This window comes from Hordeum vulgare, chromosome 3H (assembly GCF_904849725.1).
Source record: "Hordeum vulgare subsp. vulgare chromosome 3H, MorexV3_pseudomolecules_assembly, whole genome shotgun sequence".
NCBI lineage: Eukaryota > Viridiplantae > Streptophyta > Magnoliopsida > Poales > Poaceae > Hordeum > Hordeum vulgare.
The window spans coordinates 589,067,658-589,080,379 of record NC_058520.1 but is presented as its reverse complement, the minus strand read 5'-3'; the positions used below and the strand labels follow the sequence as shown (position 1 = coordinate 589,080,379).

General features: G+C 40.9%; 1 protein-coding gene across 1 annotated transcript; it reads right to left on the bottom strand.

Moving 5' to 3' along the window:
• Positions 1-9,320: 9,320 nt before the first annotated feature.
• Positions 9,321-10,945, bottom strand: LOC123440871 (chitinase CLP-like). The gene is made up of 2 exons (XM_045117414.1): positions 9,926-10,945; positions 9,321-9,841 (listed from the first exon to the last, which is right to left on the bottom strand). The coding sequence occupies exons 1-2, from the start codon at positions 10,885-10,887 to the stop codon at positions 9,451-9,453; spliced, it is 1,353 nt and encodes a 450-aa protein (XP_044973349.1). The 5' UTR covers positions 10,888-10,945; the 3' UTR covers positions 9,321-9,450.
• Between the last annotated feature and the right edge of the window lie 1,777 nt (positions 10,946-12,722).

Here is a 12,722-nt window from a genome sequence, read left to right as displayed (position 1 = left end):
ATGGTGGCGGCCACGGCCGTCCGTGCTCGTACATGGTCGGTATGGATGGGATCTTTGTCTGAAACCTAAACGTGTGTCTGTATTTTTTGTGTTCAGAAGAAGAAAAAGGTGTGCCTCATTGTTTGATAAAAGGGTATCCTGGTCTGATGCGTCTCAGCCAAGTAAGTCAACCACGACTCAAGCCAAATTTCCCTTCAAAAGAAAAAAACTCCCAAGACAAATCCAACAGTAAAACACATGTACCGATTGTCTGATGCATAGATTATATATGAATTCGATGCTTTGTCATGTTTTCATGTGACCATAAAAACCATGAATTGCAATGTACATTACGATTGATGAATTTTAATTCTGTTAAGCCTGAGGTAGCCGGATAAGTAGAAGAAAATATTAAACATGCAGTGGCAGCCATAGTGTGGTATATTTTTTCATGTCCTGCTTTCAATTTAATATGTTCTCATTTTGACTGAATTTAATATGTCATATAGTCATATTAGTTGTACGTATTGCACGCACAGGGACTGAAGATCCACTCTTCTTTTCCTTTTCTTCGCTGACCTCAAAACTCAGAGATCAGCGCACTCGTTAACTCTTTCACTAAGATCGGCACGTCATTTGGGTAGAATTATCCTTAATCCAAGAATTACCTCGACGAAGGGTAAAAGCACTGTTTAATATTACTAACACAGCTCGGAAACATATATTTGACTCAGTTAATGTAAGTTCTATTAAAAGTTCTAACATTGTAACCTGAATTTTTGTCTTGTCATTTTATTTCAAATAATAATAACCACTTTCCTATGTTGAAACAGGGAGGAAAGGAAAACAAGCTACTGAGTATGGATAAACTATTTTCTGAGACACACAAAATGGGTACATCCTTTGTTGATTCTACAACCTCTCACAATTATGTAAGACTTAATTTAACTGTAATAATTTCTATATGATGAACAACAAGTGTACCATTTCTGATCTTTCGATGCAGAAATGTGACTCACCTAGGCAGCGTGATTATGTACTTGGCTTTGGTGATGGCACTAGTGCAAGAGATTTGCTCGGACCAACATTAAGTAAGACCAAATTTGCTTTCTAAAGTTCAATCTTCTCAGCAAGCGAAACAAGTACTTGAAGAAAAATTCAATTGTGTGGTGCAAGAAGTTGACAGAAATTAATCATCTTGTGTCTCGTAGATCTCTAAGTGATAGTTCTGAAGAAAGCCAACATTATCAAGTAAGTTGTTCTCAAACACTTGATTTATATGCTATTGTACTTTGTGCCAATTTGTTTACAGAGACCGACTTTTATAAACTACTCAACATTTTGTAGGATTGATTGTCCACCGTAATATATAGAAGCCTCGGGAGGCATTGTAATCGTCGATGAAGAGTAATATCCATTCAAGCAACGATGGTGTCCACCGATGGAAGATTAATAAATATTACCTTTTCTAGTTGTGTCTTTTTGTAGATAGATATGATCAAGTATGTTGGTCATATGACGAGTGCTTTTGACTCAGATTTCCGAAATGATATTTTCATTTTAGAATTGTATGTCGGAATATTGGTATTTTTATATTAAAAAAAGTCTATGATCCTTCTAATTTTGATTCTCTTGTTTCTATATTAATGTGGATGTAAATATTGAAATGTTGGATGTTACATGAAGTGATCGTGGAATGGGAAGTTATAATAAATATAAATGATTATGAAGGATACCAAATGTGAAGAGAGTGTTCGGTAATGATACTTTGGCGAGTATGATAATATTATTAGCAATGACAAAAGTAGTCGTTAATACTATAATTATGGTCGTTATTACATTGGTATTGACGACCACACATCAATCTGTCGTTAAAACTATAACGACCACATAAGATATGTGGTCGTTATACTTTTAACGACGGAGCCTACAACGACCAGCAGATTGTGGTCGTTAATGATCTTTAACAACCACAATATGATCTTTAACAACCACATATACCGTCGTTAAAAACCGTTTTTCTAGTAGTGTATGCAAGATCTGTCACCAAAGAGACCCTCCTACCTGCTAAACATGTGGTGACTCACCCTGGATCGAAAGGCGCCGACCAGCTAACAATCACACAGAAGGGCTCCCCTAGCCCCGTGGTAACTAAGTACCAACAACGGCCCATTGGATTACACGACACTAGCAAAACTAGTCAATAATAATGGGTCGAAACCCCTCATGAACGTGGAGTCATCCGTAATCCATTAATGTTGAATTGGGTTAGCTGTCACGTCAGCGTTGAGGGCTTGCACACACAAAGCCAAAATAAATGTTCACCTTTGGCATGAAGTTCAACACGATTTGACCATGTTATGTTTATTTTGGATATAACATTTTGGTACCCTCGTCATCTGTGGTGATAGGATACTACACCCTACCGCCGTGGTCAATGGTGGTAGGGCCTTGATCAGTGTGCCCTGCATTGCTACCGCCACGGGCCTCAGCAGTAGCACCTTAGACCCTACTACCAGAACCAATGGTGATAGGTCAGTAAATAGGTAAAGGCCATGAGGGGCCGCTGCTAGGGACAACCCACCACACAACCCCCTTATTCTTCCTCTCTTGCTTGTGGCGGCTGGAAACAAAGGAGTTCCTCTCCTCTCCCCTCTGAAATCATCCCCCTTGGATCTCCTCTATTTGTGGATGCTTTTTTGTAGATCTTCTAGCCAAATCAAAGAGAAAGGTATTCTTCATTCTTTTCTCCAGTTAGTTTGAGACAAACCCCTTTCTTTCGGATGCATTTTGTTCCACTAGGTGAACCCCAGTGCCCCAACTTTTTTGAAATTCTATGATGTTAAAGTTGTTTAGTATTGAACTATTGATATGAGGTAAAAGTAGAGTTGTGTGGATGAATGTATGGATATGATGGAGTATTTTTTTTAATTAGTGTGGATACGGTGGACTATTTTTTAATGCATATGGATAGATCGTTACTGCACGAATACATATGTGTTGATAAATATAGATTGCAATGTGTGTGGATGAACAATTTTTTATTGTTGGATATGTATAAGGATATATGGATATAAGACGTTTTTGTTGTTTAATTAAAGGCAGGAGACTAAATGATGTAGTAAATAAGAGATCTTTAAGAACAATTGGAGTAACTGTTTGATTACATAAGAACGGTCAATCGGGCGGCCGCCTTCAACGAGGCGTCTTACTGGCTAGTGGCCAGGCCCAATACTGTAGGTGCCTTTGACTTTCCTTTTTTTTCTGCTTTACCTTTTTTCACTTATTCATTCATTTTATTTTCTTTTCGGTTTTTTCTTCAGGTTTCTCTAATTTTCTTTATTTCTTTCTTTCTTTCTTTCTTTATTTTTTATCTTTGTTTTCATAGTTTCATTTATCGTTAACACATGTGACCAGTTTTCCACACATGTTGTACATTTTTGTATATATTGGGAATATTTTTTATACACGTTCTCATTTTGAAATACATGATTAACTGTTTTCAAATATATGTTTTGATGTCTAAATCTTTTCATACATGGTGTGCATATTTCATATACAACTAAACAATTTTAAGATACAACTTCTGCTTTTGAATAGATGATTTTCAACATTGTGGAGTATTTGATAAACATATTTCAAATACACGTTGAGACATTTTTTTAAAATGAAACAGAACATGTGTTTAAGACTATTCAATTTATTTTTACATTATATCTAATCTTCTGAAGGCTCAAAAACATATTTTCAAAACGTGTGAACATTTTTATAAATGTAACCTACATTTTTTGAATGGTACGAAACAATAGCTTTGAACTACCCAAACACTTCTTTACAATTCATAGACATATTTAGAAATTTTACACACATTGTTTTGGAATGCATGAAAATGATTTAAATGTCAAGAGCATTTGTTTTGAATGATATCAATTGTTTTTAAAATTAGACTAGCGAAATGTTTGCATGCGCTTATAATTTTGAACTTTAATGTGATTTTATTTTGAATTTATGATTTATTTACACACACACACACACACACACACACAAAACACACACAAAAAGAATAAATTACATAAAATTTAAATTGCACTCAGGCGTCGGCAACACTATGTCTAGCTATGAGCGAAAAAGGAGTACCCAGAAGTCAAAATGCTATGTGGTTCCATAAGAAGCGCCAGCAGTTTCCTGACCCAGATAGGGGAATGTTATGGTGGAGATCCCGTTATGGTTTTTTTGGAGATTCTAAAAGGACATGTCCATTCGTTTTTCTTCGCGAAAGTATTCTTTTATTCCTGAGTTTACATGCTCCCTGATGAGTAGTAAAGTTTACAAAAATAGTTAAAATCCAAACAATTCTGATTTTTTTTTGTAAATATATGTGAATGCTTCATGTGCGTGCAATGTTTTGTGATAAAATGACATCCGCAATCTTTGCCTCCGCTTCGAAAAAAATACATCCATGGAACAACAGTCTTTTTTAGCATCCATTATATTTGCCCAGACCTCCATGAATGCCATTTAATCATGAAATTTTGTACGTGGGTGAAAAAATAATCTATCTTTGTCACATTTTTTCTACTCTTTACTGGGGTGTATGTGAGCTCGGGATCAAAATCTCCATGTCTGTCTTCTTAGTGTTCCTTTATGTTTCGCTCTATACATTTCTTTTGGTTTCTTTTATTTTTTTCATTTTGAATATATATTTTTTTCCACATTCTTGAACTTTTTTCATATTCAATGAACTTCTTCAGAATTTGTGAAGTTTTTAAAAATTCATGATTTTTTTGGTTCAACAACTTTTTCCCAGTTCACAAACACTTATTTGAATTCACAAAATCAAGTTCAGGAACTTTTTTCATATTCATGAATATTTTTTAAATTTGTGAACTTTTTTGAATACTGCTTTTTTAATCCATGAACAGTAAAAAGATGCATGATCCTCTTTATTTGTATAAAAGGCAGTCAGTTTTCCCCTAAACGTGTATTGACTGCAGTCCATATTTGTGCTAGAAAAGTCTCTAGCCTTGTTATCCTCCATCCACATGATTTCTTAGCTCTTGGGGGTACGCGTCAATTTCCCACTAGTGGTTGGTGATGAGGTCGCAGACAACAAAGCGGGAGCTCATACAGATGTAGAAGAGGACGAGGCCGTGCCAGGAATAAAGAACATAGTGGTGTTGGCAGTTCTGGCAAGCCAATGGATGAAAGGTCGAGGTGGATGCGAAGTGGAGGGATACAATGTATGATCTAGTTGTCGGCGGTGCGGCTTTCGTTGTCGAGGAAGCCTAGATTGGGCGTAGCCCCATGATACGCGGGTAGGCCGTAGGCGCTGTCGAAGACAGCTGTAAATCAAAAAAGACGAGAGCATTAGAGCGAGTTGAAGAAGAAAGGAAAGAGCTAGAGTGCGACTTTTTGGAGCCCGTCCTACATGGAGGTCTTTATATCAAAAGCTGCAAAAATGATATTTTTATGTTTCAAAAAAATACAAAAATAAATATGTGAAAACTTATACATATTCACAGTGGATCTGTGAAATTTCATTCGAAAAAAGTTAATTTTTGCAAGCTGCACAAAAATAAGAAAAATCTGGCCCAACAACAACAAAAAAAGGACCCATTTCATTTTTGTATTTTTTTATGTATACGCCACGTAAGGAAGTATATTGCTATAAAACTGTTCTCAAACATATTATACACGTATTTCTATATGTATAATTTTTCTCTGATTTTTCGGGCTTTGGATAAATGATATTTTAAAACGGGCTCCATGGAGCCCGTCCTCTAAAGTGCATTTTCTGAAAGAGCTAGCGCTACTTGTGCTGGTCCATATAGGGGCCTTCAGGTGCAATAGTGACCAACAGGCCAGAAGTGATGTATAGGATATCTCGCCCAAGAGCAGGTATAGTGACACCCCCAACCTCTGCCGCAACAGTAGAAGTAATATAACATTTGTTCATGAACGTAGGAGCTCAAATTTTAAAGCTTACAATTTAACGAAGCGTGCTCTTACACTGGGTGGTGGCCTTCATATTTGCTTAGGTCATTCGGAAAATCTAACATCCGTTCCTATGAACAATGTGAAGAATTAATAAAGCTTTGTGGAATTGTCTCAAAAATAAGTAGAAGTAATGTAAGCACATGCAATGGGAAGTTTTTATGGGACGCACATTGCGTCAACATGTCGACCCCGCGCACAGACCTGGCGATGTATCTGAGCCCGCCCATTAACATGTAGAAGTGTTTCCGGCTTTGGGAACCCTCTAGAGTTTTATAGCCATTTTTTATTTGGGAACTTTTAGTAGGTTCTATGAACCGTTTATTCGGTTTATTTTAATTTTTCCTTATTATTTTGGTTTTTTTTATTTTATTTTCCTATTGCTGTTTTTTTCAAATTTAATTTATTTTTAGGTTTTTTGTGTTTTTCTTTTTATGTTTTCCTCACAAGTTTACTTTATTTTTATAAGATTTCATGTTTTAAAAATTGTTTGGAAACATAAAATAAATGTCCGTGCTTTTCAAAAACGTTCAATATTTTTAAAAATGGTCATGTCTTAAAAAATAATAAATCCATAATTATTTTGGCACTTCAGAAAATTGTTCAGGAATATCAACAATAAGTTCCTGTTTTCAAATTTGTTCGTAGTGTATTTTAAAAACTGTTCATAATATTTTTGTTAAAATTTATCAGAAATTTTAAAATAATGAACGGTATTTCAAAAAATATTCCTGTTTTCAAAACTTGGTCACAAATTCAGAAAGTCTTCTTGTTTTCATTTTTTTCACATATTCAGAAATTGTTCACATTTCAAGTTTGTTTGGGATTTTCAGAATTCTTCTCCATTCTGAAATTTCTTCAAAAAAGTAAAATATGTTCTTTATTTTAAAATTTTGTTTCCAAATTCGAAAAAATTCATGTTTACAAAAAAGTATGAAAATTACCTTTTTAATTTTGCTTTGATAACAAGAACATGCTTCTGCCTTTTCTTTTTCATTTCTGTTTCTTGTTTACTTTTCAAGTATATTTTTACCTTTTTAATAGATCACATCTCAAAAAGTATTCAGAAATTTAAAAACGTCCGTCCTTCAAAAAAGGGGCCTGCTACGCGTCGGTCGACGGATGTAATAAGTCGCCTCGCGGGTTATTAGATGTGGCATAATCAACGGCTCAACGTACTCTCTACTTCACAACATAGGTTTTGTTGCAGAAACATTCACAATAGAAGTTATATTGCTGATTCTTTTACAACAAAGATTGTATTACGGGATTTTTTTTCTGCAACATAGATCATGTTTTGGATTCTTTTTTTGCAATAGAGTTCTTCTTGCGAATATTTTTGCAACAAGGGTTTTATTGCGAGATTTTTTTGCAACATATCTGATGTTGCAAAAACTTATCTAAGTTGTCATCATGGTTCGCCAACCTGATTTGCAACACCTTTTCTTTTGCAAGATAAGATAAAAAAAAGTGCTTGAGGACGTGTGCCCAAGGATGATCCAACGGTTATGCTGGTAGCGAATCTCTCATGCGATCGGCACAATATTAGCGTTTTCGTTCAAAAAATGTTTGCATTTTCAAAACTAAATTCGGCCATTTCAAGAATTGTTCGCATTTTTCAAAATTGTCTGGGATTCCAAAAACTGTTTCTGTTTCAAAAAATGTTCATAAATTTTAAAAAACGTTCTTGTTTCCAAATTTTGTTCACGTATTTAAATAAATTGTAAACATGAGAAAATTGTAAACATTTCAAAAACAAATGTTCACGTATTTCAAAAAAATGTTCACATTGTTCAATAAATATTCGCATGTCCAAAAAAGTGTTTACAATTAGATCCATTGGAAAGAGGCCCCTCTTGCTCCAGATAGCTCACAATTGCAGCAGCATTCGGAGTAGCCCCATCAAACACCACCGCGTTTCGGTGTTTTCACAACTAACTAACGAGCCTGTAAATCTTCCGTAGAGAGCCCGTACTTCTGGCATTACTGTTTCACAACTCCCATAGCCCGAGCACTACAATTGTCCGGTTCAAGTATGCTTAGCGTTCATCCTTTATTATTCTTAATTAATATATGAGTCAAATCTTTTGCCTGGATCGGTTTAAAAAACACCATGCATGCAGGTTATCAGTCGCGGATGGCACCCACTCCGGCACTCCGAGGGCATTACCAATTTGGGACCATACCTCTCTGGCAAAAACACACGTGAGTAAGATGTGGTCAATAGTTTCCTCCTCCTGATGATGAACTATTTGGGTTGACATGGAACATATTTTGGATAAATTCTTACGTAATTTGGTTGGAATTTAAACTTATAAAATATTGATTAAAGTATTGTTGAATTATGTGTGGCTAAATCATATTAAAACTGCCTCGAAAAAATATCATATAAGAACTCAAATTATATGACATGGAAGTTGAGTTGAAATAGTGTTTATATGCACAAGATATGTGCGAAATAGCAAGACAACTTTTTTCGTCTGCGCAATACCGTGCGAAGTGGCTTAGTAGCGCTATGGCAGGATAGCAACAAGCGATAGCATTTTGTCAACGAGAAAGCTAACGTTCCGAACGAACGTTGATGACAAATCCGCATGACCCGTCGATCGCTGGATCCGCCTTTCCTGCGTGATCCCTCGACTTGCTTTAAGACCGATTTTTTTCTGTTGAAAACTGTAGTACATCTTGATTTTTTTCTGTGGCTGCATGCTCCGGTCATAGTGAGCCCTGGTGGTTACCTTGGGTCCGGGGGAAACCTTGACCATTCTTGCCGGCCGGGCGGCAGCGCCCATGGGTGTCACTTTCATGCATAAAGGTGCAACTAAGGGCCAAATCTACCCATCCCGATCTCCTGCCGGGTGAAAATCTTTAATCCTCTTCAGATTTGACGGCAGCGGTGCTGTTCGTGTCATGACCTTCCTGGAGGTGTCGTCGGGGGCCTTGGGGCTTGGTTGGGAGTGCAGAGGATCTGCACGTGGAGGGGATGGGACCAGTGGTTGTAGGTGGTGTTCGCGAAGGAGGAGCGGCATTGCATTTGACATGTCGACAACTGCGGGTCTCGGCGTCATGGAGCAGCAGGGTCTCACTGCAGGGCGTGTATTGATGGATGAGCGTAGGATGGTGGCGTTGTCTGTCGTCGTGATGGCGTCAGTGGCAGCTAGGCCGGACATGATTGATGCATTAGTACAACTCTGAAGATGGCCCAGACTACCAGCATCTCTTCATCAACTGGATAGGAGTAGCGGCGAATGTTGACTAGACGATGGCTTCAGACTTATATTTTTTGTAAGATCTTCTGTGAATAATTAATAAAGTGGATGTATGCATTGTCCAAATGCAGAGGTCGATGGTCTTTTTTTTAAAAAAAAGAGATAGTTTTTATTGAGATGCCCACAAGAACTTATTCTACTATGCACTGCGTCGCGGTACAATGCCTTGGATACATGGAGCTGGCTGCTCAAGTGAGATCTGTGATGTCTAGTTTCTGAAGAACTTGGAGCTAATACAACTGGACAAAGAGAAGTCCAGCAGCATGCTGAACCCGAGCACCTGCTTCTCCACATCGAACACCAGCAGGTTGTTCTCCATCTGCTTGGCGCCGATCACCACCGCCGGCTCGCCGTCCACCGGCATGCCGCCAGGCCCCATCGGAAGGATCGCCAGACACAAAGCCCCGTCCACCTGCACCATGTAGTTGTTGTTCAACAGCGTCCAGTTCCTCGTGGCGCCGGCGCCCAGCTCCAGGTTGATGCGCGGCAGGTCAGGTAGCACCGGGCGCTTCAGCAGCGGGAACCCGCCACTGTAGCACAGCTTGAACGGCTTCGGCGCCGGCACCACGCGCTCCACCGTCGTCATCGGAATCTTTCCCCTGAACGACATTTCCGGCAGCCGTCAGTGAGCTTTAGACCTGTAGTGGCGCCGTGGTTGAACAATGTCGAAGAATGCGTACTACCTCATAATGACGTCGTCGAAGGCCTTGGCAAACGCGTCGAACAGGTCGGGGCGCATGATCATGTAGGGCGTGGCGGTGCTGAGCACGACGCCGCCGGTGCCGGCGACGGTGTCGAGGTCGAGCGCGGCGCTCGGGAGGATCGCCTGGGCGTTGGCCCCGTGCCACGATACGGAGATGCCCTTGACGGGGATGTAGTATCCGGCGGGGTTCGCCGGGTTTGTGAGGAGCGGCGTGTACGGTATGATGGTCGTGTAGTCGGCGTAGCCTGGCGCTTGCCCGGGCGCCGACAGGTTGACAGGCGAGTCGCCGAAGATGGCGAAGACGGGGAGGCACAGGGCGAACTTACCTCCGAAGCCGCGCTGCGCGGCGAGCTGCGACGGCAGCGAGAGCGGCCGACGGGAGAACCCCGCCACGCCTGTGGCGCCCGCGGGGAGCAACCTCGGCAGGCTGCCCGGCGCGCAGGCGCCGAGGACGTCGAACGACTCTTCCGGGAGCAGCTCCACCGCGCCGTCGGTGGAGTTGGCCGACATCGCGAAGCTCCTGAGGCCGGCGGTGGAGCACTGGCGGGTGACTGGGTTGCCGGCGCAGGCGCATCGCGACCCTGACTCCCCTATCTGGCCGCCCTCCAGGTGCATGCACCGGCATGGGCACTCCTGGCTGGCCGCACTGCCGCACTTACCGGACCCGCATGCCACAGTGCCGTGCGCCGACGACGGCGAGCAAGTCGACCAGACGAGCGAGCCGGCGAGGTCGAGGAGGAGCGGCGACTTGTCGGCCTTGATGGTGATTGTGTAGAGGGAGGTGTTGAGGTCCTTGGCGAGCCGGGAGATCAGTGGCTTGTACGGGGCTTGCTGGCCGCTCGCCGCCGTGCATGACAGCAGCAAGAGGAGCGATGAGACGATGATACGATGGAGCACGAAGTAGTTGTTGGGATTGGGAGTATTTTTCCGCATTCGATCCATATTGGCTTGGGATCTGCGAAGTGGATGACTACTTTGAATGGCTGGATACTCGATCTGATGTAGGAGTACGTATTTATAGTGCTTACTCAGAGTTTGTTTGATCGTGACTTTACTCTGAATGGCTAGTTGTTCTTGTTTTTATGATACCGAGGAGTTGACAATATGTAAAGTCGTGAAGTCAAGATCTCTCAAAACATTGTGCTGATCTTCTTCAATTTTGTCTCATTACTAGTACTCTCTCCTTTCCGGTTTGTAGGACTCGTCTTAAAAATTATAAATTTTTATTATATTAGGCTCATTTTGAGTATATATGAGTTAAATTGCTTTGAGTCCACGCCTTATTTAATTCATAATGATAAAAGAAAAGGAAATTAGTGACTACGCATGCATCATGCAAGTTCAATGAAAAAAGTATTTATCACAAATTCAATTTCAAATTTGTGATAAATATTTCATTGACTAGTTAAAACTAGTGTCATCCACTCATAATTCACCTTGATTTATGAAATTTTAGATTTGAGCCCTATAAACCGAAAAGGAAGGAGTATCTATTTGAACAAGTTATAAGAGTAAGAGCATCTACAGCCGGACCCCTTAAACCCTCCTCAAATGACCGGGCAGGCCGTCCGGTCACAAAAATTCGACCCAGCCGGGCTCTCAAACCGGCCTTAAACGTCCGGCTGACCGACACCCCCATTTCAGCTCAAACATGGGGCGGATATGGGGGCGCCCGAACACGCCCGGGTGCGCCCGCCACGTCGGATTCGGCAGTCTGACCCTACCTCAAATTGCACCAAATCCCCCAAACCCTTCCTCCTCCTCCCGTCGCCCGCCAAAATTTTCGGCGCCCGACCCCTGGCTGTCCGGCACCCTTAATCTCCATTCTCACCACCTGTCCTGGTCCGCCGCCGTGATGTCTTTCACCCTATCCTCGTCTGCCGTGACGGAGACGCAGTCCGCCTCGTCCGTCTGTGGCCCTTCCTCCGCTTCGTCTTGCAAGACGGAGAACATCACCCGTAAGCTACGCCATCGACGACAGCGACAAAGGGTGTTGGCCACACAGGTACATGAGGGCGTCGTCGACGCGATGTCTCCCCCGGCACGCCGGGATCCCCTCACCCCATCCATGCAAGCGCCAACGCGGATTGTGCTGTCCGACACCGTCAAGACCGAGGAGGAGGACGATGAGACGACCGGCTGGACCCTTCCGGAGAGCTTTCCGGCCATGCAGAAGCCATTGGTCCATGAGTGTGAGTCCTCGCAGCTCGTTCGGGTGCGGGTGAGCACGGGCAACCCCACCACCCAGGCTGCACTCGACATGTTCGACGAAATGTCTCAACAAGATCGGGTACGTTTGCTCATGTCTGATCTAATGATTAATGTTTCATATAGTTCACTAGTTCACATAAGATGATTGCTTGCAAACCATGAACATGTAGGAGACATGCTTAACAAGTATGATCAATGAGAATGAAGATCCGGCCCATGTAAAATATGAAATGGAGGAGACGGGCGTATTGGGGCAACATTCGATCCTAAAATTTATACACTCACGGCTTATATTCAACTTATAAAAATGATGAATATAAATATTTACTAAGTATTTATGAATATTTACTCAAAATTTATGAATATTACTTTTGTATTATTTTTACTCATGACTTACATTATAGAAAATATTAGACGTGATTGACTACTAATATCAACATTTTAAATTTTAAATTGTGAATATTTTCATTACACAAACATTAAACTGTACAAATATGTGTATAATTATTGAAATGTTTGTGTAATTAGAATAATATTTAAGAATTGTAATTTTGAAAATACTTTTA